General features: G+C 34.8%; 1 protein-coding gene across 1 annotated transcript; it reads right to left on the bottom strand.

The window, feature by feature from the left end:
* On the bottom strand, positions 1-26,185 carry SLC25A46 (solute carrier family 25 member 46). Its single transcript, XM_023212265.2, has 8 exons — positions 25,776-26,185; positions 22,944-22,986; positions 21,286-21,343; positions 18,743-18,820; positions 16,821-16,921; positions 9,571-9,627; positions 8,342-8,399; positions 1-3,926 (listed from the first exon to the last, which is right to left on the bottom strand). Exons 1-8 carry the CDS (start codon positions 26,056-26,058, stop codon positions 3,348-3,350), a joined length of 1,257 nt encoding a protein of 418 aa, XP_023068033.1. The 5' UTR covers positions 26,059-26,185; the 3' UTR covers positions 1-3,347.
* Between the last annotated feature and the right edge of the window lie 785 nt (positions 26,186-26,970).

Genomic DNA, 26,970 nt, shown 5'->3' with positions numbered 1-26,970 from the left:
TTTTATTTCAACATTTTATTGAACTTTTCATATTACACAATTTACCCAAAACATTTAAAGTAACAGTAAGACAAACTTAAAAAAAAAAAGAAAAAATCGTACAGACAAAACATCTCTAGGTGAGGCAATATGTAAATTTGTCAAATCATGATTTTGTTACTCTGCTATACAACTTGGTACCATTATCACTGATACTAAATGACTCAAGAGTAAGACATTACACATTTAGTTTATATGAGAAAAGGAGATTATTTACAACTACTTGAAAGAGAAACAGAAATGCCAACAGCGGTATCATTCAAATTCTAGTGCCATGTGAGTTGTTACCAACAGATTTTATTTGCTTATATAAAGTTTGAAAATAATTCAAACCTGGCTACCTTATTAGAAGCTGACAAAGTATTCTTTTCTGTTTCAAAAGATCAGTGGACAAACATCCTCCACATCCTTAGTTCATACAACAAATATAAAGCATCATTTTTTTTTTTTTTCATTTCATGAACAGATATACTAATACTTAGGTAGAAACACTACAGCATTTGTACTCAATAAAGTGAATGCTTTGTGCAGTTTTAACAAAGCTGCTGCTAAAAAGACAGTTGTGAGTAGTCAGGTACATCTGCCAAAGTAAGCAAATTCTCACCTCTCCAGTTCTGTATGTTTCTGAAAACACCAGCTGAGGTATCAAATACCCATTTTCAAGTTAGCTTGTTTCTACTATTTCATATTTATAACATCTCGTGCTGAGATTTTAGAGGCTTTAATAGATAACCTTATTAACCCAGATACTTTTTTTGAGAGCCTACAAAATAAAATTGAGAATGGCATTTCAGGAAGGTCTACATACATGTATTTAGTAAGTTAATTCACAAGTTCACTTTACATAGTAAATTAATATTTACCAGTTTTTAATTGCTTTCAGTATACTTGACTCAAATTAAGAAACCCTACAATGTAAGGCAAGTGTATCACAAGCTCAGTGGCCAAAATCTGGCTTATATAAGAGGACCAATGGGCCTGTGGAACATTTAATAGAATCTTTTTCATAATGCTGTTAGTTCCATTGAATTAAAAAATATTATTTTGAGCTGTTATTATCTTAAGAAGTGTAGCCCATGGATATTTGATTTGGCACCTATGTTAAAGAAAAATAACAATTTTAAAAAGGGAAAGAGTGTATCTTATGGTTATCTCAGTCACTCTTTTCAAAATTCAGTGCAACATACTTGGCTAGCTTAAATTTAAGTGCTTGACCATTCAAGATTTTGTTTCAACTAATTTGGAATGGTAGTAAAAAATGATTCATATTTTACTTCCTATGTTTCAATCTTAATGTTAATTTGTATTCCCTTTCTCCAAAAAGGAAAATAAGATCAACCTTACTTGTGTGTGGTTCAGCCTATCAGTCTGATAATTATTCCACAATAAAATGAATTTATGTGACTATTTTCAGCTAACTTTCAACAAATATCCTGAAATATTTAATTTTTAGCTAAATAAAGGATCCTATGGATTTTCATTAGTAAATACTTGATTCTATTCAGATTCTTTTCTAGAAATTTTTCAAACTTGAAATTTTCTGGTTTACTCTTATCTGAAACTATATTAATTGAAAGCAATTTAAATGCTATTGGTTGGACAAAGTAAACCTTAATCTAAAATATTTACCATAAAATATAAAATGTGATCAGTGGTGTTTATTTCCCCCCTCTCGGTGAATTTAAAAATGGAAAATGTAGGTGTTTGAGTAACTACACACACACACATAGGAGAGATTTGCTACCTATTACTGTTTTTACACTTTTTGGATATCACTTTTTTTGTTCCAACACTACTATTTGCAAAAAGTAACCATTTCTGTGACATTTAGCAAGTAAAATTTCAGTTACTATGCATTCTTGGTTGGACAATATCAGTGCAAAGTCACTGTGCTTCAGAGAGCTAAATGGTTCATGATACAACTGTGATTATCCATGTGAAGAAATAAAACTTTAAAATGTCTAATAATAGAGCAAACACATGTCATTTTACTATACAAAGTGCTTAACCCACCAAATTACATTTAGGAACAGACAAAATGTTTTTATTAAACTGATTAATTTTTTTTTGCTTATTATATGTTGAAATGTACTTTTTCCCCACCCATAAAACACAAGGGCATATTTCCTTTAAGGTTTGGATTTTTCTTCAGTATTCACCTAAAGAAGTTTAAATAAAAGGTGATAAGAATAATTGCTTTTCCCTCCATGTACATCTATTTTGGAAAACAAAATTTAAAGCAAAAACTGAAAGAAAATAAAAACGGAAGGCATTATCTAGTGATGACTATATAGTAGACAAGAGGCACAAATTCCCAGATGAATTTTAATTTTGTTTCCTCTCAGACAAGCCATTCAGACATAAAAGGTAAATGAGGTTCATTTAAGTACACAATTTGTAAATGTGGAAACAGTAGTAATTGTCATGATTTTTTATATTCTCTCTTAAGAGTGGCTCCAAAAACAGTCTGATGATTCACACAAGTAGCAAAGCAAACCAAACTCTATAAATGTATGATAAATTAAGTTGCTAGCACTGAAACACTGGGTTTGGATATGGACAAGGATGTTGTCTCTGACTTGCATCTTTTGGGTACCTTGGCTTTTGATATTTTGATGTTCAAGTAGAAAGTGCATGACTTCGTTTTATGCAATAAGGTGATGTAAGTGTAGAAAACGTGTAGGGATGAAGGAAATTCCAAGTTACATGTGTGTACATAAATGGCTTTATAAAATAAATATATATAGCCATTAAGATAGTTATATAGGGACAATGCAATTTAAAACCTTTTTACTCCTGCTTACAGATTGCCAAATCTAATCATCCCTTAAGTCTTTTTCAATAATGATGTCATTTATTTGCTTAAAGGTAAAAACCTCCCGATTGTATTAAGGACATTAACACACTACACTGTATTAAGGATACTATACCAACATCAATCTAGAAGGTAAAATAAACATTTTATGAATATTTAAGTCAGATGAAATAGATTCAACTCTATAAAGTTTTTAGATTTTGTAATAAAATTTTGCTTCTGCCAAGGATCATGTTTACTTTACCATGAGTGCTACACTAACTCGAATTTAATAAGTGTTATTTTTATTGAGTTTTCAAATTTGGAAGAGTTTTGATCCAAAATATGTACCTATGCCTTAAAAAACAAAGTCAAGATAATCAGCATGGGCTTTTGTACCAATTTTACTTTCCAATCCATTTTCTTCCCCAGTATTTCCCTTTTATCCCTCATAACTTTATAGCAAATTATCTAGATTATATCTTCCAGACTACTCAGTGAGGGAAGCTAAATCTCAAATGTTATTTTGAAGAAGTGTAGCGTAAATAATTTTGGTAATCTGTAAAACAGCTGCATGCAGTGTGTACTGTATTATAACAGCACCAAACCCCTTATAAAAACCAAACACTCCTTCCTCCTGCCTTATGGTATTGATACAGTCTCTCATTCCCTCATACTGTGTATTAATTGGAAGCACTTCATAGCCAAGGTCTGTATTGTCAATTATTGTGCGTGTTCCTTGAATGTGAAGGCGGTGCAAAACTGTTTCCAATGGGTAAAGTATAACGTCAGAACAAAGACTGGCAGCAAAGTTAGCAATAAGTTCTGGAAAATAAGCATCCAACATACTCTGCACAGGGCTAGTGCTCTCGGCTAGGTGGCTATTGTAAGTCTTTCTCTTTAGAATTAGTAGGACAAATTTCTGAATAACTGAGCTGATGATGTAATGAAGAACTCCATGAAGCACTGTAGGGAAGATCAAGGAAAGAAGCGGAAGAAGTCGTTTGCTGTGAGGCACTCCCATGCCTATCACTCTTCCAATTCCTTCTTTAACACATTCCAAAATGCCAGTATTATCTCGAATTATCTCACTCTGAAATAAAAATGAATAAGTAAAACTTAACATTTGCTTATTTTGCCACAGAAAAAGGACTCTTTCTAGGTTCCTTTTAAATCCTAACGTAGTGACTGAAGAGGGAAACATCCATGATTTGCAGACTTTAACTGTTATCTAGGCATCAGATTTTGTTTCAAATAAAATCTCATAAAATTGCTATCAGTGAAGTTGGGAGCTAATCTTATTGGGGTAGGGAGACTAGGGAGATATGTAGGTGTGGAAAGGCAATAACTATGTAATGCTTAAGGAGACAATATGGTGCTTATAGTTCTTAAACATGTTTAAATCCTGCCTCCATTACTTACTGACTATGCAACCATTGTCAAGTTACTTAACTTCTCCTAAGCAGAGTTTCCCATTCTACAAAAATGGAAATGACCATTATCTACTTTTCATGCACAGGGTCGTTGTGAATATTAAATGAAAAAAGGCTTGGCACTCAGGAGTCACTCAATAAATGTTAGTCTCATTATCACCTGCAATGTCTGCTTTTGTAGAATTTTGGGGATATGAATAAGAAAGTTTGATATGGATTACCAAGGTATAGATAGATAGAAAAGAACTTGCTAAAAGGCACTTTGGCTGCAGCAATGACTGCAGAAAAGTAGCAGATGAAATTTATAAGGTAGCCAGGGGCTATATCATGCCTTATAGACTGCTCTGTAGACTTTGGCTTCTAGTCACATGGGAAATAACTGATTGATTTTAAGCAGAAGATGGACATGACATAATTTATATTTTAAAAGAATACTGGCTGTTGTGCAAAGGAGGACAAGATCAGTTGAAAAGCCAGTTCAAAAGTTACTGGAATCATCCAGTAAAGGGATGATGGTGGCTTGGACTAGAAGGTGGCAACAGAAGTAAAGTGGTTCAATTGTGCTTCTGTCCTAAAATCAGTCTATGGGAATTACTGGTGAATTGCATTTGGGGTATGCAAGAGAAGGGTCAAGGATAACCCCAAGGTTGTTGTACAGAGGAACTGGGGGGAATAGCATTGCCTTTTATTGAGTTGAAAAACTGCCAGAGTAGCAATCTGGTAAAGATCAAGAGTTCAGAAATGTTAAGTCAATTAACTCCAAATGGAGTTCAAAATAGAAATTATAGGAAAAAGGTACACAATGGACCTACAGATGGTTTGGACGATATCTCAACTTATGATTTTGCGAATTTATGACAGGTTTATTGGGATGTAATCCCACTGTAAGTGAAGAAGTATTGTATTATAAATGTAGGTGTCTTTAGTAAATAGATGATATTTAAAACTATGAGACTACAATGAGCTTGCCTAGCCTTCTAAGCCATCTTCCTACTTCTGACCCTGACCTCCTTCCCGCTCGTTTATTTTTAATACAACAGTCAAAGAGATCCTAATAAAGATGTAAGTCAGATCACACCATTGTTCTGCTCAAACCTATCAAAGACTTTCCATCCTTCCCAAACAAAAGCGCAATTATTACAGTGATTTACCATGTCCTATATAATCTGGTCCTCTCTTACCACTCAGGCCTCATCTCCTGTATTCCCCCCTTGCTTAGTTAGCACCAACTGTAACAGCTTCCTTTCTACTTCTCAAGCATGCAAGATACAACACACATGACACAGTCCCACTTAACAGTTTTTGCACTTGCTTTCCCTCTAAATAATACTCAACATTTGCTTATTTTGTGCTTAGCACCAACCATATCGGCATCCTTCCTACTTCTCAAGCATGTATGACACAACACACATGACACAGTCCCATGTAAGGGCGTTTGCACTTGCCTTCCCTTAGAATATTCTCACAAATATCCATGTTGATCTTTACACAAATGTCACCTTCTCAGTGAGGCCTTTACTTATCTTCTTAAAAAAATAGTAACTGCCCCCCCCACCCATTACACATCGTATTTGCCTTCCTTGCTTTATTTTTGCTCTCTTTAGCAGTTAATCACCATGAAATATACCTTATATTTAGTTGTTTATGTCTACTTTCCCCATAAGAATATAGTGCTATGAGAGCAGAGCAATTTGTTTTTGTTTGCTGTTGTATCCCCAGGGTCTATCACAGTACGTGACACAAGCAAGTACTCAATAAATAGTTGATGAATTTTTTTTTCCTTTAAAGTTTAGCAGTTAAGGAAGATAATCTGAAAGGTAAAGTGATGTAATTAAAACCTTTATTTAAAACTATAGTAAGTCGGAAGTTGATTTTAGGGAATATGAGTCAATATGAATCCTTAATAAAAGGATATATAAGCATTGCAACTTAAAAACAATCTTGTATGAGTACACAGAATTGACTTTTAAAATGCGGGGACTAGTATAAGGATTTTTTGTTTTTTTGTAAGACAGAGCCTCACTCTGTCACCCAGGCTAGAGTACAGTGGCGTGATTTTGGCTCACTGAAACCTCTGCCTCCCGGGTTCAAGCTATTCTTCCACCTCAGCCTTCCGAACAGCTGGGACAACAGGCGCCTACCACCACGCCCCGCTAATTTTTGTATTTTTAGTAGAGATGAGATTTCACTTTGTTGGCCAGGCTGGTCTCGAACTCCTGACCTCATGATCCATCCACTTAGGCCTCAAGGATTCTTAATGAAGAAATAGATCACTACAAAGTTCATGATGACTGGGTAATTATGAAGAATGAAAGAAATGTAAAAATAAAATCTTCCCTAAAATAAAAACTAAAGTTTTGAGTCTTTAGTGTGAAGATAACAATAGTATCATTAATATATTGCCAGGGAGAAGAGGTTCTAAAGGAAGTTAATTTTTAGAGGGACAGATGAGATTATTTTTATAAGTTGAGTCTGAAGATTTAACTCACATAAGATTAGAACTAAAGTGATTCCTGTGAATAAATTAGCTCTTTCAGAATAATGAGTATAGGATAAAAAAACAGAGGTCAAGAATTGAGCCTTAAGGTATAATAGAAGAGATGGCAAAGGGGTTATTGAAAAAGGATGTTCAAGAGAGAGAAATCTGAAGAAAAAAGAGTTCTAGAAAAGCAGACAAAAGAAATCAAAAGGCGTTAGCAGGTGGAACCTGAAGCAGGAAACAAGAGGTAAATACTGGGTTAAAAAAAACACATACACAGAACAAACCCTATCACATAGTGAGCTGGGCACTTACATAAATAACTCATTCAATGTTACACCTCAGTTATTAAAATACTATTCACAATTTATGGACAAGAAAATTATAAAGGTAAGAAATCTGTCTAAAGTCCCAGGTCTAATTTAAGCAGAGAAATGTGATAATGGGTCTGTCTCAAGCTAAAAGTTGTTTTCCCCAATAAATCATTCTGCTTAGTTGTTTTTCCTTAAATAATTACTTTCCTGCCATTTTTCCCTTATCTTTAAAATGAGGCTATCTCATACAAGTGACAACTCTGTAAATTCTATAGCACCATACAAAAATTGTATCATTTATTTAACACAATGCCAAATGCAAGGGGAAGGAGGGAAAGTATTATTTGGGTCGTAAGACATTAACTTCAGTTAACTGAAGTTAGTTCTAACAGAAATAATAATAATAATAATAATAATAATAATAATAATAATAATAAATAAATAATAATAATAAATCAAAGATGAATGATACAGCCAGAAAAGAAACAAGGTAGAAAAGAGTAATTAGAAGAGCAAAGGCTGATCCAGTGGGAGTTTCTACAGAGAGGGCACTCACATATACTAGAGAAAAGAATATGCTAGAGGATCTGATGTAGAAATAGAAGACATGTATAAAAATAGTGGGATTTTGTATACAGGTGAAGTAAAAACTACCTTCATCTTACAGTTTTAAGTGTAGGAAGGAGGGTAAGACATTTAATTAAATGTACTTGAAGCGCCACCACGTGGTTAGGAATAGTAACACAAACAGAATTTAAAGTGCTAGCAGAAAATTGCTTCAGCTTTGTAGTATTTACCACACCCAATAGTATCAAATGTTACTTAAAGGCATATTTAAAAAGAATCCTGTCAGTAAACTACCTGTGGGGACAACCTGCTTCCTGTTTGGATGATTATCCAACCTGTTTATTCTCAGGTAATTTTTAATTTACTGTCCAATGATAAGCCATAACCATCTGAGTTGTATGTAAGGGCCTTAAAAAGTTTATAGATTCTTTGTTTTCAGAGCAAGTTATAGGCTGTGTTCTGAGATGTCTAAATAAAGAGTATAGTTGCCTACGGAAAGGACAAAAATAATTAAAACTAGCAGTGTTGACTTAAGATTGCAATGGAAATATACAGACAAGCAATGTGTGATATAACTGTGATATTTATAAAATAAACATTTTTAGACATAGTCTTAAAATTTTCTGCTGAAATATTAGATATATACAATATACTGAATAGTCCAAAAACTATTCTTAAATAAAAAGAATGACAGTAAAAAAAAAAAAAAGCTCACCTGCACTGTTTCAATCAGACTTGCTGAATAAAAAGGCATTGCCACCACGTAAGTTAGGCTATAGAAATTAAAACAAATTTATCAGTATACTGAAACAAGATGCTTATATGAATTTTTTTAATATCTGCTTTAATATGTCAACATAATTTATAGTCAAGCTAGAATAATCTTTTTAACGTTTTCAACTATTAATACCTATAGCCTAAAAATTCTAACTTCAGAAACCTGTAACATAGGATGCTTTATTCAACCGAAATGAAAAAATCAAATGACAAAACAAGGACAGCCTGCAAGGAAAATAGATTGGACTTCTACCTACACATAGCTAATGCAGCCTATAAATCTAAAACTTAAAATTTAGGATGAAGGGTCCGTTCCATAGTTTGCCTTTTTAATGATATTTGAGCAAGTAAACTTTTCTGTTACTATCCTTTTATATCAATTCCCAGATTTCCCATCCAGCAGAGTTAGGCCAGTCTTCAAATGGTGAGTGAAGTCCCCTTTTATTATTAAAAAAACAACATTATACAGCTTTGCAAAGTTGTTTTCTATCACCAATATTTGGACATAGTAATATTACAACTTTGCAAGCCTGCAAAATATAGTTATTCAAAATAATATCAAGGTGGGACTTACCTAACCCTTATGGGCCAGGTCCTGGCAAGTAGTGGTTTTCAAGGTGAATGGAACATCACTAAGTAATAATGTGCTGGAATGTCCCATTGAGGGAGCCAGCAAGCTGGGGGATTTCCAATTCACAATCTTCAAAAAAAAAAATTAAAAAGTGAAGAATAAAATTCTAATCTACAAAAATGGTTACCGTTGTAAAATCACTAAGTGCCTTTAGGACTACATTTCAATGTCACTAAGGTTTTTTGGGTTTGCTCATCACCATACAAATACATTTCTATCTCTGATTAACAATAAAATAGTTATACTTTCCTTGAAAATCTGGGTTAAATAAATTGAAGACTCATGCTAACTTCCTAAGAATACATACACAAAATGTGATTCCAGCCTTTCAAATTAGTAAGATTTATTTTAAAGATAATATATATTTCAAGATTTATTCCTAAACTCTGTTGCTTGTCCTTTGAAATTCTAGTCCCACAAACATTTCACTGCTCTAATTTCCTTCTCTACAGTTATTTAATAAGATTTGTTTCCAGTTTTAATACTATAAAAATTAGTGAAAATGTCCAATAAAAATGCCATTTTTTGATACTTACGATTTCAGTAGAAGGTGTTCTCCTATTTGTTTAGGACTCCATTTATGTAAAACCTCCCTAAAACATAAAAATAAACTTAAAAGCCATGTTACTTAAAACATCTGGAATTAGTGCAATTTTCAAAACAGTAATCAACTTCTATTTTTTTTTAATCTGTAGGAGAAATATATTCTAATGGTGAACATTTTCTTTTCTGGAACACAGTGTAAACAACTGTGATGGTTTAAGAGAAAAAAAAAAACAAGGTGTTTTCGTATGTGCTGATAGAAGGGACTGGCAGAGAAGCAAGAGGCACAATTGATTATGAAAGTAAACATGAGAAAGTGAAGAAAATTAAGATGATAGGTTAAAAGAAAGAGAATAGATACGGAAACAAAGAACAGGATTTTAAAAGGCTTTACAAATTATATAAGAATGGGAATTGTTTTTAAAAATTAAGTAACTCTAATGCAGGCTGACACATTACATTTATGTAGTACCTAATTTTCAAAGGATCTTTACTTAGTACAATTACATAATTTTGTGACCATTATATTCTATTATCTTTGTGAGCACCTACTAAATGCCATTACTGTGCAAAGTGCTTTGCATGAACTATTTCTAATCTTCATAATAACCCTATTTTCTCCACTTCACAGATGAGGAGATAGGATCAGAGGGGATTAATAACTTACCCAAACTGAAGTAACCAGTTACTGTGGAACTGTGTTCTAAACCTCTGTACTCTCTGTCTGTACTGCCTCTCATCTTATTTGATACAAAGAAGAATCTTGTGAGATAAGCAGAGGAGATATTGTCACACTTGTCTTACTGATGAGAAAAATCAGGGTCAAAAAGATCACAGGGAAATGTTCAAAGGAAACAGGCAAAATGCCAGGTCTGGAACCAAGGTCTAGGATTGTGTGCACTGTCTGCTAGTTTGGTTACTTTTGGAAAACAAGAAAAGAAAGAAAAAAAAAGGAAGAAAAAAAAAAAAAAAGAAAGAAAGAAGGGAGGGAGGCAAGCTGAAATGAAACAGAACCAAAGGGGAAAAAAGGGAGTAAGTTCTATCAAGAGAAAAGTCCAAAAAGAGTCAAGATTACAGAGAGTAAAAAAAAAAAAAAAAGAAAAATGGAAATAAGAAGAAAAAAACAAAAGGGCAGCGGAGATAGGAGAAAAATGAAAAGAAAGAGAGAGAGAGAAAAAAAAAAAAACAGACAGGGAAGTGCAAAATAAAGATAAGACTTGCTACCACCAGTTCCTCTGATGGAATTGGTACTCATTCCATCATGGCTACAACAGGACTCTAGAAAAATGTTTTCTATTTCAAATGACTGGATTTGAAAAACAACAGCATATAAAGGAGTACATACATCAGAGACTTTCAGACAATAGAACAACTACCCCTGATTTCTAAGACCTTCGAGTACCTTCTGGGCCAAACTCTGATTAAGTTACTATTAGCATATTTATTTGGACTGAACAACACAATGTAGCTGAAATCATATTATTCAATGGTTAAGTCGAAAAACATAAAAAATAGATTAGGCCTCCCATCTTACGGAAAGTTACTTTATGATTATAAAACAAAATATGCTACATGCTTTGTAAATCATCTTGGCACAGCTAATACTCATGGCCTCAGAAAGTATTACCACAGTTTATGATGATATCAATTTTAAGTATAAAATTGTGGTAAACTTTAAGGACTGGATAGCCTCCCCTTTAAATACAACTGTCAATTCTGAGTTACCTCCCCTTTGATGACTACTGCTAATTATTAAGATCATTAAGATAAAAGAAAAGGAGATTTAAAACCAAATATTTAAAAAATGTTTTTGGGACTCTTCCTTGTATCTGTTCTCTACTACTTTATAAAATGGGTAAAATTTACTGTTACAGCTCTAGAAATTTAAATAAGCATACTTAAAAGTTTCAGTTGAGGGTAAATGTAAAATCTTGTCATTAAACCTTTGTATAATTAATTATCAAATACCAAACATATAAATATATCTAAATGAACTATTTTCAAGCAAAAAATGCCCTCGCTAATGAGCAAAAAAAAAAAAAATCAATACAATTTATTTGAGTACCTTGCTTTTCTCAAAACAGTCTAGTTTTTCATTTAACAGATCAAAATACATACTTCTATGCATAATCAACACAAAAAGCAATAAAATTCTAAAATAACTCTAATTTAGCAGTCTTTAATTTTCAAATGGTCAAATAGCTATCCTCATAAAAAAAAAAAAAAAAAAAAAAAACTTCCCCCAACCTACCCTAAACCCCTCATCTTCCAGTTACCTCTCTTCATCAATCCTAGTCAGAGCCAACGTTCTAAACTTGCTGTTTCCTCCGTACTTTCCCATTCATCTCTGAACCCACTTCAGATTGGCTTTGAACAAAAACAGCTCTTGCCAAAGTCTCCAATAATCTCCATGTCATTAAATCTGATGGACGTTTTTAAGTCTCTACCTTATTTGACATTTCAGCAGCCATCAGAGCCTCGTGTTCTTCTCTCCTTGAAGCACTCTTTGCCCCTGTACTCCACTAGCCCATTCTCTGTTGGTTTTTATCCTGCCTTCTTCTGGTCTCTCCTGACTCCTTTTCAGGATCACCTTTCTTAACCCAGCCACACCTTGTTGGAATTCCTAAGGTTCAGGTCCTCTTCTTCCACCATAGGGTATCCTTCCTCCCTAGGGACCCTCATACTTAGGGTTAGAACTACAAAGTCTCCAAAATTAATTTACCTTCAGTTAAGAATTCATTGTATGCCAGCCCCATATCATGTGCCTACTACTCCATGTGGATATGATAAAAGAACTGAAAATGCACTTGTCCTAAAGTCCAACTTAAAATCTTTCTTTTCTACTTAAACTCTTTCAGTGTTCCCTACTGAGGAACTGTTAATCAGAAAGGACATCTACTGAATTTGAGGACGATTTCATTGTGTTTAAAATAACATGTGTTTAAAATAAGCAGATTCAGAGGGAACTGTTGGAGGAAGACTACAAGATGTTTACAGTTGTATAACCACAAATGTGTGATGAGTCTAAACTAAGTTGGAGTTGAACCAAATGGGTTTTGTGAGAGACTGAACCACACAGGTGGCCTTGGTTAGAGGAACTCCTACCTGACGTTAACAGTATGAAAAAAGTCACATGTAAATTAAGTAAAGGGTACTGTGGGGTAGAACGACACATGGTTTAACTCACTCCAACTGGGGGAGAGGACTGGGAAGGGTTTAGCAGTAGATAAAGAGATCACACATGATGATCCTGGGTAATAAATAATTTGTTAAGAAGTAATACTACTGAGAAATTATAAATTTGCTGATTTAATGAACACTAGAGATCTGCTGTTTTTCTCTCTGATTTGATCATAAACTTTATAAAAAAACTAAATGTTGGCATATCTATACTATCTCCCCTGTTCTACCTAGTAATTGTTATGCAATTAAAAAACCCCAGGCTAGGAGACCTCAGAGCTCATCCTCCTTATGTAGTTCAGCTTCTGTGAACTGCTTTTAGTTAATGTTTAGTGACCTTGTTTGCCACAACTCTGCCTTCTTCCCATTAATAGGAAAGGTCAAATCTGCCCAAAGAAGAATAAATAATTTTTTAAAAGATATTCGCACTATACTTCAAAAAACAGCTTCATTTGACAACTAGTTACACAAGCCCAAATACAAGAAGTCATCCTTGATACTGCCTTCTTTCTCATTTACCATTCCTAAAGAATCACCAAATTCCCTCAATTTGACCTAAGTATATTTCAAAACTATCCACTTACCTCTACCTCAAAAGATACCACCCTGATCTTAGCCACTATCATTTCTCACCTTTATTATTGTAATAGAATACTAAGATGTCTCCTTTTATTCACTTCGGTCCCCATGCAACCTTTTCATCTACAGTTACAATGACCCTTTGAAAACAAACCTGATGTCACTGACCTTACTGAACCTCTTCAATATTCTTATAATGGCCTGCAGGACTACACATATTCTGACTCCCACCTGCTCTGTACCTTACCCCTGGCCAGAGCTCCAGCCATGTTGAGCCTTCTCTCAGTTACACCTGAATTCTCTATGCTCCCCCACTGCAACAGCATTTTTATACAAATTGGTATGTATCTCCTAATTACCACTCTGATCTACCTTAAGTGTCATGTTACTAGGGACACTTTCTAGCCCTTTAATACTTTCATAGAACTATATTCTTTTCTTTCAGAAAACAAATTTCAATTTGCAATTATTCATTAATGGAATTATTGTTCTTAGTGAATGTACTTTTATTAGATTCTGAGCTTCCTGGCAACAGTTACCTTTTGTTTCCTTTCCTCATTGTAAACCGGTTTTTAGCATAGAACCTGGCACATAGTAAGTACTCAGGAAATGTTAGCTAAGTAAATGAATGAATTAATGAGTGGGGCTTATCACCAAAATTATCCAAGTAGAAGAATGCAATAGAGGTTACTATTTTGTCTTCTTTAGAAAGATTCAAAATGATGAAAATATATTCCCACTCAGTTGACATGTCTGTCTACTAAGAAAGTTAGATGATAAAATTTTATAAAGTCCTATGCCTTCCCATTCCTATTTTTTTCTTCCCTGTAACCTGAAATTAACATTATTCCTTCATCTCTGCTTTAGAGAGGCAACATTACTTGCCTAAGGTCCCAGAAATAAAAAGTGAAATAGCCAGGACCTGAACCAATAGTGTTCCGGTTGCAAATACAGTCAACCCTCCATACCCATAGGTTCCACAAACATGGATTCAGGCAACTGTGGATTTAAAATATTTATTTATAAAAGGGATAGTTGCATCTGTACTGAATGTATACCGAGTTTTTTTTTTCTTGTCATTATTCCCTAAACAATACACAACAACAACTATTTACATAGCATTTACATTGTATTTGGTATTATAGGGAATCAAGAAATGATTTAAAGTATACAGGAGGTTGTGCATAGGTTGTATGCAAACACAACACCATTTTATAAAAGGGACTTCAGCATCTCTGGATTTTGGTATCCACTGGGGATGCTGGAATCAATCCCCCAGAGATACAAGGTACAACTGCATTGAATTTTTTTTCACTCTACCAAATGGAATTTCCTGCATTTTTGTTAATTTTTTATAGAACTGTTTGTTAGAGAATTTCAAGAATATTTGACTATAAGTACTAACTTAAGATCTTATCTAGTGGTATAAAAGCAATAAAGTGAATAGTTAGCCAAACAAAGAAATACAGATTTTTAAAGAATAAAACAAGAAACTGAGCTACCCAAATGTTGCTGACCTTTCTAATCTTTGTTTTTGTTTCAAACCTTTTAGCAAAGTTTTATTTAAGGAACTTCAAGACTATGAGGTCCTTCAAAAGAAATCACATTGGAAAAAAGCTTAATATCATTTTCTCTTGCTTTCATTTCCTTTCCTATAAGGACTAAATCCCAACATTGGGCATATGTGTTACACTAGTAGTTATGCCTTCAACTATCTCACTTCTTTAACAATCCAAAAAATCCACCCTGCCAGACAATAAATTTGGATTAACAAACCATTCCAAAGCCTTTAACATTATCGATAGGATGATATACAAAAATATAGGGCTGATATAGAAAATCACAGAGTAATGCCAAATAGCACCTTAAAAATTTCTAATTTCCAATATTACCTATTAACATTCCTTTCATATACTTTTTGTAAGATTCCTTTGTTACCCATCATTGTGATTGTCCCAAATGTGTATCATTCCTCTCATGCTTTTCTACTATAACGCCAGTGCTTATCACTTTTTCACCAAATAACCCTGTATCCTGCTTCACAGAGAGAAGAGACACCCGAAAGCAAATTTCCCTAATTTCTCTACCCTCTCTCTCAAATGTATCTACAATTCTAATTCTCTCATTTTTGGTTTCAAGAACATGATTGTCCTACATCTTATGTCCTACATCCAATTTGTTCTGAGGACCTCTCTAATTTCTCTCATTATCTCCCCCAACTACCCCCCCCCCCGACCCTCGCCCAACACACACACGGCACACATGTACGCCTAGGATTCTGTCCTTGGTCCATTTTGTTCATTTAATCTACACTTTCTCCTTAGGTGATTTCATCTATCCTAAGCTTCAACTGCTACTTTTATGTCATAATACCCAAAGCTCTGCCTCTGCTTCAATTTTCTATTTTTTTTTTTTACTCTGATCCACGGTTCCAACCAAATATTAGACATGTTCCCCTCCCTCAATGTCTTGCAAGAATCTCCAACTTCATTTATTGAAAGATAAATTCTTTATCTTCTTCCCTACTCCATCTTTTTCTTCTTCTTGAATTCTCCATCTTGGTTAACATTTTCCAATCTAGAACTCTCAGTCACTACTGACAACTCATTCTCTCCTCTATCCAATTACCAAGCTAACACAATGACCATCAATTATACTTCAGAAATATCTAGCCAGCTCATCCCTTTCTGTTCTGTTCCACAGTTCAGAACCTTCTCAGTCTCGCCTAGATTATTACAATAGATCTCCATAAATCTGTCTATACTATTCCATTTATTTTACACTGCCATTTGAATATATCTTGATCAGAACATCTATATATTAAAAAAAAGAAACATATTCCAACCCCATAGAGAATAAACTTACAAAGGCACAATTGTATTGTAATGTAGCACCTCAGCTTCTTTTCCTCATATTCCGTTTCATACATACCCAATATTCCGAGCATAAGACACTTCTTTTTATTATCTAGACTGTCCAACCCCATTACATTGGACATGTTACCTCTTCTTGCTTACATGTGTCTCCTTCACTAAACTGAATACTTAAAGAGCGGGAATTTCTCACATACCCACATTTGATCCTCAGCTGGCAGCTGCTGGCACATAGCAGTAGAAGCTGAAAGATACATCTCAATAATACCAAGCCAAGACACATTTTCTTTATCACATACTAATTTAATAAGATATAATTAATTTTATTCTTTGTTTCTTCTTTTAGTTACTTCAGACAAGTTTTCAGATTCCAGATATTTTTTACTTACTTTTAAAACAATATAATAGGGGAGGGATGGGGACAAGGGTTGAAAACTACCTATTGGGTATGATGTTTATACAATTGGGAATTGTTGGATGAGAGGATCATTAGAAGTCCAAACTTCAACATCACACAATATACCCATGTAATAAGCCTGCACATGTACCCCCTGAATCTAAAAACGAATCACAACATGAAACTAACACTGAAGAAATGCTAAAAAAGGTACCTTGGCAAAGGTGTAAATTCACTAATTATGCCTTCTGCTCCAAGTGTGACTCCCTGGACAATAAATGTACTTCCCATTCCTTTCCACAGGGCTCTAGGTCCCTAAAATGAACAAAATTCATGGTTATTTCTGTTAATACCTACATTTGAAACAGAAAAGATCTTAATAAAACTTGATATTGTGTAGATATTTTCCAATAAGACATTATTCTAATAGAAATATTAGTAGAGAACTATAATTAAATTAATTTTATATCATTTTAAAGTTATATTTAGGCCGAGAAGAACATTCCTATTAATTAAAAGCCCTAATGATTAACTAATTTGTCCCTAATATCTATATATTCAACTCCCCACTAGTCCTGTCCTGTGGATGACACAAGGTAACTTGAAACTTACATATCCACAACTTAACCCAATCATACTCACTCATACCACACCAATTCTTTCCTTCTCTGCTGTATTTCCTATTTCTCTAGATAGCAGCTTCATCACCCTCGTGTCCAAATAATGTATCTAGAAAACATTTTTCTCTCACTGTTCCTATCTAATCAGTCCCCAGGTTCTACAAATTCTACTCCCTTAGTATCTTACAAATCCATGCTCTTCTCCATACTTAACACTACTAATTTATATCAATTTGACTACAAGTTTCACTGTCTCTGGTTTTGCCCCTTTGCATAATACTATCAGTAATACCCCTATTATTTATCTGTTATTAATAGATATACATGATAGAATTAAAAAGAAGCAATAGGGTATCAGTTGAAAGTCTGTCTCCTTTTCATCCCAGTCCTCAGCAGCAGTTTCACAATTTATCCTCAAGGTAATCCATGCATATACAAGTATATCTCTGTGTGTATGTTATAGAAATACGTTTGTTTTGTTTATTTTTAACAGGTGGTATTATCTTGAAACATAAAAAATATCCTGGAGATCATTCCACATTAGTATAAACACAGCTACCCTCTTATTTTTAAAGGTTACAAGGTGTTCACCATAATAAACCATAATTATTTCACTGGTACCTTAGTGATGGACATTTAATCATTTCCAGTCTATTATATGCAATGTCATAGGACATCCTTGTATATATATATTTTTGCATATATATGTGCACATCTATGTGGGACAAGTTCCTGGAAGTGAAATTAGTAAGTCAAAGAACACATACATTTTAAATTTTGATAGATATTGCCAAACAATCCAAAGCTCTTCAAGATACTTTGGTCATGGCTAAAACATCTTCAACAGTACTCTTGTAGCTTTTGAGATCTAGTGTGCAGTTCTTAGAAGGTGCTTTAGAATCTGGATCCTGCTTACTTCTCTGGCTACTTTTTCATCTTTCTGTTACTCTTCAACCCCCACTTCAAGCTCCCATTGTACTCTATTAAATCCATTCTCAAACATTATTATCTCTCTTTGTCTTTGGCCTTCACACATCTACTTTAAAAACCTTTTCTCTATCTCCATCATGAAGAGTTAGCCTTCTCAACAAGAAGCACCCAATTCGGGCCTTTCTTTTCCCAAAGTTTTTCCCAGGCATACACTGAGCTCAAGCCCAGTTTTGATAAAGTACTTCTCTTTTGTATTCTGACAGCATTCTGTACTTCTAATATTGCCTTTATCTTACACAGCACAATCTTCTGTTTAAGATCTTGTCTCCATGAATAAATATGAGCCTCTTGATAGCAGAGACATCATCTTAGCACAGCTCTTTGTGGTTTTGCTAATTAATTTGGACTTTTGCTAAATTAAATTCTGAAAGATTCAAAAACATATTGTTGTGCTACTTTGGTTTTACTACAACAGTTAAGATGTTTTATTGACCAAATTGAAAGTAATTATTATTGCTTTAATGATTACTAAGCCCAAATGACACTTATATAAACCTTTAATAGAATCCATAGACAAAATTCTCACCTGAGTTTTGTTGAAACTGTACATAATATTGATGACTGTAAATGGAGTGAGGTGGTAATGCTGGGCATGGTAATTAACCTGTAAAAAAGATATTTCATGATTTTTTTCTGTTAATGTTTTGTCAAGAAATAACAGAGCCATGAAAGATATATGGTAGAATTGCAGTATAAACAAAAGTTAATTCTAAAGTCAACATAAATTACACATGAGCAAAATTACTCTTAAAAGTGCTTTAAATAACCTATTAAAAGTACAGTATGTACGGTTATATAAATACAATCTGAAGACCAATGTATAATACACACAGTACTGTGGACTATATAATAAAGAGGGTCTTATTTGATATTTGTATTGCCTTAAAGAATTGAATTACATCTCCCAACTCATGTTCATTTTAGGCAAGCGTTTTTCAAACTATACGTGGCAACTGACTGGTATATGAAATCAATTGGGGGAGTGTCAAAACAATATTTATTACATGAAATAATAAAATATTAGAATGTATTACATTCTAATGGTATTTCATAAAACATTTAAAAATAATATATTTGTTACTTATATATAACGTGTCCATTGGATCTCCATGTTAATATTACTACAATGTAAATATATCTGAAATATACTGTTCTGTGGCATATACAGTCAATGCTATTTTAATGGTATTTCTGTATATACACTTTTCAGTGCTAAGCATGAACAGATTAATTTATAATTATTTATGCTGTTTTGAATTCTAACAGCAAACAAATATAGGAAGCATAACTTTACAAAGAAAGTGGGTTATAACAGGCCGGGCACGGTGGCTCACGCCTGTAACCCCAGCACTTTGGGAGGCTGAGGCAGGCGGATCATGGGGTCAGGTGATCGAGACCATCCTGGCTAACACGGTGAAACCCCGCCTCTACTAAAAAACAGAAAAAATTAGCCAGGCGTGGTGGCGGGCGCCTGTAGTCCCAGCTGCTTGGGAGGCTGAGGCAGGAGAATGGCGTGAACCCGGGAGGTGGAGGCTGCAGTGAGCTGAGATCGTGCCACTGCACTCCAACCTGGGCAACAAAGCGAGACTGTCTCAAACAAATTAAAAAAAAGTGGGTTATAACAGAGTTTGAAAGTGGGGTCCACTGATTCCTGAGAGTCCCATTACCCTTTCAGGGGCTTGACAAGTTCAAAATTATTTTCCTAATGATTACTAAGATATCATTTGCTTTTTTCGCTGTCTTGACATTTTCACTAATGGTACAAAAGCAATGGTAGGTAAAACTCCCAGCTCATTAGCACAAATTGAGGCAGCACTATCAAACTGTATTTTCATACTTACAGTATTTTTCACCTCATTTACCCACAGGGAGAAAAAAGCAACCTTCATATAGGGATATCCTTGATGATGAAGTAACAAAATGTTAATTTTATGAATCCTTGACCTTTGAGTACACATCCTCTTTCTAATTAACATCTTGTGTGTTACATAAGGAAGTAAGATTGCTGTCATGAGGAAAGCACTTGTATGATAGAATTGCAAGCTGAACTAGCCACTTTTTTCACGAACATCATTTTTACTTGGAAAAACTCATTGACAGACTATACCTATTCACCCTTAGGACAGACATATTTTAAAAAACAAAGAAAGTGAGATTGTTGATTAAAACAAAAACAACTAACAGTATTTACTGTCAATGATAAGTTTGAATTTTCAAGTAAAACTCAGAATTTTGGAAAATCTATATCCATCATCAAGAGCTGACAATACTTAAAGACTTTTCTAGTGAGATCAGTAGTATTTTTAATGAAGATGATTTTTTGATATTTTATAATCAAATGTCTTAACATCAGGAAGATCTATGTAACTCATTTGGTCAATATTTTTCAAATAACTTATGCACAATTATACAGAATCATGCATAAGTAAAAATATCTATTCAAGATGCAGTATAATTAAATGGATTTTTTAATATAACAAAGTGTAAAAAGTTCACTAAAATGATTTCTGATTTCACATTGCAAATAACCTTTAAGAAACTACCACACAGTGAGTTTTGGTGCAATTGCAAAGAATACCCACAGTTATCTCAAAAGAATATAATATACTTCTCTCCTGCTTTCAACTACACATGTGTACAAGATTAAACTTCCTTGCTTCTTTCAAAAACCACGTGATGCAACAGATTGACTGCAGAAGCATATGAGAGAAACTGGCTCTCTCCTATTATGTCAGGTGTTAAAGATATTTGCAAAAATGCAAAATACCTTCATAAAAATATATTATCTTACTAATAGGTGTATTATTTTAATGAATTATATAGATACATTGAAATTTTCCCAATTTTAATTTCTGAAATGGTAAATATCAACAGATATGACCAACATAAACCAAAGTTATTTAGGATCCTCAATATTTTTTTAAGACTTTAAAGAGGTTTTGAGACCAAAAAGTTTGGAACATTTCACATGAAGTAACAATTACCTGGTTTGATGTCATTTATGTAAGTTCTGCCCTTCATATTAGGGTCAGAAGTATTGCTTCAAAAGATCACAGAAATGACATTTACCTGACATTGGCGGCGTAGAACAATGCAAGGATGTGCCAATACATTTTCTGTAAAGAGACTATATAAAAATAATTTATATATATGTATGTCTACATAGAGACAAAATAAATTTACAACATGTATCTTTCTGAAATTATTCTTGCCTGAAGAATCATGCATTACTTTGTTTTCCATTCTTAAAAAAATTAAACAGATCTTTAAAAATGTCTAGAAATGTTTGCAAATGACTCTACCCATAACAAAATTCAATATGAAATGAATGAAAACCAGATCTGCATACTAGTAAATAAGGGAAACAATACATAATATGTAATAGTAATGTCTGTAGTGTAAGATGAAACTAGATCGCTGTTTGTTTAATGTGGGAAATGACACATCAGTTAAACGGCATTTAATGCTGCAAATTATTTCTTTCAGAAAATGTCCTATGAACAACATTGCTATCAGCAGAGCCATTTGATCTTCATGAACCCCATTCTAAAAATGTTGGTTTTGATGCACTTCAATGATAAGGTTTAAGTATAAATTTAAGTATAAATCTTAAATTATAAGATTCTTAATGACCATTTTAATTGACTAATATTTATGTATCAAATTTCTGATTTGAGAATGTGCCCCACAAAACAATTACAGCTGTGGGTTTCAGGTCTCAGAGTGACATATAAATACATGTACACACATATTTATATGTAATAATAGTCTATCAAATGAATCAAAGCTTTAAGTATAAATATTGAAACAAAAAACAACTCCAGCAGAATGGAAAACACAGATTTTATTTATATTGACATTAACACCCTCGGGTTCAATAATGCAAATAAAGTATTTTTCTTGGTTAAAATGTTTAAAATTATAGTGATCATTTGGCATGAAATGTAAGCTTTGTGCAATTCCAATATTTTTGAAAATGGTTCTAAGGATCACAATAATTAAGACTAAAGGCTTTTCTTAAAATGATCGTTAGATATTAAAAGAAAAAAAAGGAATGCTATCACCAAACGCTGATTATGAACACAATCTAGATGCTATGCTGCTAAATATCTTGTAAGCATTAGAATGTTTAGAGAGAAGCCTCCATGCACAATTACTTTTTTGATGGGAGAGAGACAGATTACATTTCATTTTATTCTTTGGATAGACCCATGAAAAGAATGAAAACCAGATCTGCAAACAGGTAAGTAAGGGAAACAATACATAATATCTACAGTATAAAATTAAACTAGATCTCTATATGTTTGATGTGGGAAATGCCATGTAATTTTTATTTCTTTCAGAAAATGTCCTATGAACAAAGTTCCTATCAGCAGAGTCATTTGATCTTCATGAACCCCATTCTAAATTACTTTTTTTGATGGGAGAGAGAGAAGATTACACTTCATTTTATTCTTTGGATAGACCCATGAAAACAATTACAATACTCATTACAAAATTACTTTGTGTTTATAAAATTGGATGACTAGTCTATCCTTACTGGAAAAACTATCAAATTATATGTTTTAAATAATGATCAATTTTTTTCCTGCAAAATATTATTCAAAATTTAAGCTGCTGCTTCAAAGAAACAAACTAAAGGAAGCAATAATAATCATTTAATATTATAAAGAAAAACTCTAAATTAAATAAATAAAAGCTTTAAACATCTTTAGATAAAACATTACCTTGCAAGTCCAATACCAAATCCAGCAAATCTATTCAGCTGTTCTAAAGTAAAAAAAAAAAAAGAAATAAAAAAATAAGATTACTGATAACTAATATTTAGGTTTAGTCTAAAAACAATTTTTAAAAATTTATTTTATTAATCTGCTGTTCATTTAAACCTCCAAGTCAAATTCTGATGGGGCCAGGGAAATAATTTAAATGAAAGAAGGACTCTGCTAGGGTTTGTGGCAAATTGCAAGGTGTACAGCCTTTAAAGTACAATTACTCTTTAACTCCAATTCATTGTTGCCACATGAGAGTGTGGGCCCAGGGTTTTGAAGCTGTAATTTTTTCAAAAAAAGATATTCTCATTTTATATAAATGCTTCCAATTTTGAAGTCCTGGACAACTATTTCAGAAATTGTTAAAACACTGTCTGGGCCTAATGAAACAAATATGCAGACAGAACCTAAGGGCTAGCAGTTTTCAGCTTCTGATTCCAATCAAATAAAAAATGTTCTATGGTTGGCTGCAGCTGATATTTTACCTACGACTTTACCTCTTATGCTGTAAAAACTAGTTATTCACTGTTACTGATGGAGAGCACTTTATTAAACCAATAACTGCAAGTAAAGCACCTCTAAATTATTAATTTGAAAGGGTACTTAGGGATAACCAAAATGGGTAAATACAGTTCTCTTCTTCCCCATCTCTTCAAGTTTTAAATAGTTTGAGGCTAGCTGTTTAATTAATCGGAGTAGGTTACTGGATATGTATGTGCTACTACAGATGGTATGTCTGTTGTGTTACTGGAAAAGTTCACAGCTGGAAACATTCCTATGCATATGTCAAAAGAGAAAAGCCTTTCTTCTTGACTAAACTCAAAGTCATAGTGGTGAACTATTACAACCCCAGGGAACCAGACATTAAATTCTAACTATAATACAATATTCACAAATTACAATTCTTTCTTCTCTTTCAAATGAAGCAATTGCCCTCACTATTCCCTTTCAATCAGAACAAGGCCACCTAAGCATGTTCCTGGGAAACTACGCGGTTCACCCTAGAAAAATGTACAAGCTAAATAGAAAGCTTCTTTTACCCACCTAAGGCACTTTTACCTTAGATTTTACCCTTTTGTTTTGTTTTGTTTTGTTTTGGGACGGAGTCTCGCTCTGTCGCCCAGGCTGGAATGCAGTGGTGGGATCTCAGCTCACTGCAAGCTCCGCCTCCCGGGTTCACTCCATTCTCCTGCCGCAGCCTCCCGAGTAGCTGGGACTACAGAGGCCTGCCACCACATCCGGCTAATTTGTGGTTTCACCATGTTAACCAGGATGGTCTTGATCTCCTGACCTCGGGATCCGCCCTCCTCGGCCTCCCAAAGTGCTGGGATTACAGGTGTGAGCCACCGCGCCCAATCTTACACTTTTTATATGTATAGATGATCCCCAAACAGTAACAGAAAATGCTACTAACATTTTCTGGAAGGTATTAGGAAGATTTACTCTTGTTTACTGTGTAAATATCTTTGGTGTCTAAGTTTGTTGCAAAATTAACATTCACACACCTGTTACGGCTGCAAAATTAACCCCTGGTTGTGACAAGGAACTCCTCCTCATTGTAACCATCAAAGCATAACTTATGAAAAGATAAAAACATAAACTTTACTGCCTAAGAAGATAACTGTGTAACAACGGTATATGCATTTTTGAATTATTTGATTTATAACTTGTAAAACCTTTCCAGTATTCTTCTAGACTAGTATTGGGACTAGTACGACACAACGGGAAAAAACAAAAAACAGCGAAGAGTCAAAAAACTAATTGTATGACAATTAGCTAGGTAAGTCATCTATCCTTCTTCACATCCTCATTTACTCACTAGGCATTCGTTAAAGTCTATTCTTCCTAGTTGAATAAATATTATTTTATTTCCAAGTCAAAGTCGAGGAAATGAGAGTAAAGCCGATACCTACAATAAATTTAATATTAATACCATTAATCTATTATTCTAACAATTGCAGAATAAAAGAGGGAGCTATTATTCTTTATGAATAAAAAAGGATGTTGAAAATATGTACATTATGCAGTGTTGCAGCTTTTCTGACATCCCATGGAGAATAATTATGTCATGATTCCAAAGTCCTATCTTGAAATTGTATCGGTGTTCCTAACTTTTATATGTGGTTTTTAGGTCAGAAGAAAGAAAGCAGAAAGGAAAATTATAGGAAGGAAACTTTCTAGACTGGGGATCTGAAAAGCAGATAAAACTCCTGTGTTTAAAAAGGAAAAGGAAGGAAACTATTTTTTTTTTTTTTTTTTGCCTATGTATCACATACTGGATTCTTCTACACATCTTGAAGATGAGAAAACTGAGGGCTCACAGAGGTTAAATTGTTCAGATTACGAGTGGCACAACCAAGTTTGAACCCAAATTTGCTTATGCTGAAAGGCTTCTCTTTTCAGAACACAAAACTACAAGTAAACATTCATTAATTAATTAAATCAAGAAAATACAGCTGCCAAAGTTAATCAGATAACAGTAAATAATCCAAACTCCTTTTTAACTCTGGCCATCAGTTGAGACACCAAAACCTCTAAAAATTCCTACTATGTACCCCATAGCTAAGGCAGATGTCTTTTTTGGAATTGATCCAGGAGAATTCGTTTGCGTGAGGAAGAAGGAAAAGGCCGGCTTCAGGGGCAGAGGACGAAGGAGGGCAAAGGGTGTGGCGCGCGATAGGATGAGAAGGAACAGGAGGCGGGACCCTCTGCGCCGCTTCCAGGGTCTGCAGGCCTCAATCCGCGGCCCCACTAACCCACCATCCCCGCGTCGGTCCCCATGCTTCTCACCACTGCTCTGCCCCTGCACACCGCCGCCGCCGCCAGTGGAAAAGGGTTCTTCCGTGGGGCCTTCGTACGGGGTGGAGGTGGTGGGCACGCCGTAGGGGGGGCTCTTCTCGCCCCAGTGCAGGTTGCGGCTGCCGGGGATGTCTGGGGGAGTCGTCACCCAGTGGCCCAGGTCCGCCCCGGTGCTGAAGGACCTTGCAGGGAAAGCGCCGCCAAAGCCCTGCTCGTCCCGGGCACCGCCCCGGTAGCCCAAGCCATCAAATCCGTCCGGGCGCCGCGGATGCATTGCAGCGGGGGCAGGATGACGCGAGCCCGCCCGGAGCCCACCACCACCCGGGCCACCGCGACCTAAGACCACACAGCTTCTTCTAGGCAGCCGCCGCGTCTAGGGGAATATTCTGACAACCGGAAGTCACGTTAGAAACCCGGAAGTCTTGGGAGCACGTGATTTTAGCCTCTTCCGGCAACCATTAGTGGGCACGGTTGCTAGGGAGACACGGCGGTAACCTATACCTTAAAACTTTGTTGTCATTAGGGAATAGGTGGGAATATGGTTGTGGGATTAATGAAACACGGTACCAAAGAGATTCCAGAAAGAGAATTGGTGTAGGAATAGGGCCTACATGGGAGGAGATCAAAAATGCTTCTTGGAGGGAGCCGATAACCCGCGAGTGGAGCTTACCCGGTGAGATCTCGGCCAGAAATACCCCATGTCACAGCTACGCCCCAGATCTCAGTGTATTCTCACGGGGCTGGTGCCTCACCTGCTCCAAGGAAGCTAGTAAAGGTTGGAGTTGTGGAAGGTTAGTAACCTTCCACCTAGCTTTGTCTCCCGCACTTGGGAGTATTGAGAGATATGGTACCGCTCAGTGAGCGCGAAAGTACTATGGACCACCAGAGCAAGTATTTTAAAAATTCAAGTGAACGTCGGGGGAGAAAGAAACCCACGTACTCGAATACTGCCCTCATGGCGTGAGGAATTACGGGTTTTACTTTTCTAAGGCTGTAAAGAAACTAGTTTTCTGTCGTATTTTTCCTGATGTATCTAAATCACTTAGGGTATTGAAATCCCAGTTGTATCTTTCAAAATCGGGACCTCTAATTAAATAACTGAGAGGAGTTCTGTAGAGGGTCCCCTACTACCTGTTTTCATTAGCTCCACGGGCTCTTGGGGCAGGCTCCCTCCTCAGATCTGAGG

This window comes from Piliocolobus tephrosceles, chromosome 4 (genome assembly GCF_002776525.5).
Source record: "Piliocolobus tephrosceles isolate RC106 chromosome 4, ASM277652v3, whole genome shotgun sequence".
Classification (NCBI taxonomy): domain Eukaryota; kingdom Metazoa; phylum Chordata; class Mammalia; order Primates; family Cercopithecidae; genus Piliocolobus; species Piliocolobus tephrosceles.
This window is presented reverse-complemented; position numbering and strand designations above follow the sequence as displayed.

Bases quoted from the DNA above. Each gene is read 5' to 3' on its own strand.
- SLC25A46 (XM_023212265.2), bottom strand. From the start codon at position 26,058: ATGCATCCGCGGCGCCCGGACGGATTTGATGGCTTGGGCTACCGGGGC. The intron at 21,344-22,943 runs GTAATGTTTTAT...ATTTTTATATAG, and splicing joins TTTGGTATTGGACTTGCAAG to TCTCTTTACAGAAAATGTAT. The intron at 3,927-8,341 runs GTGAGCTTTTTT...TTTTTATTTCAG, and splicing joins GTCTGATTGAAACAGTGCAG to AGTGAGATAATTCGAGATAA.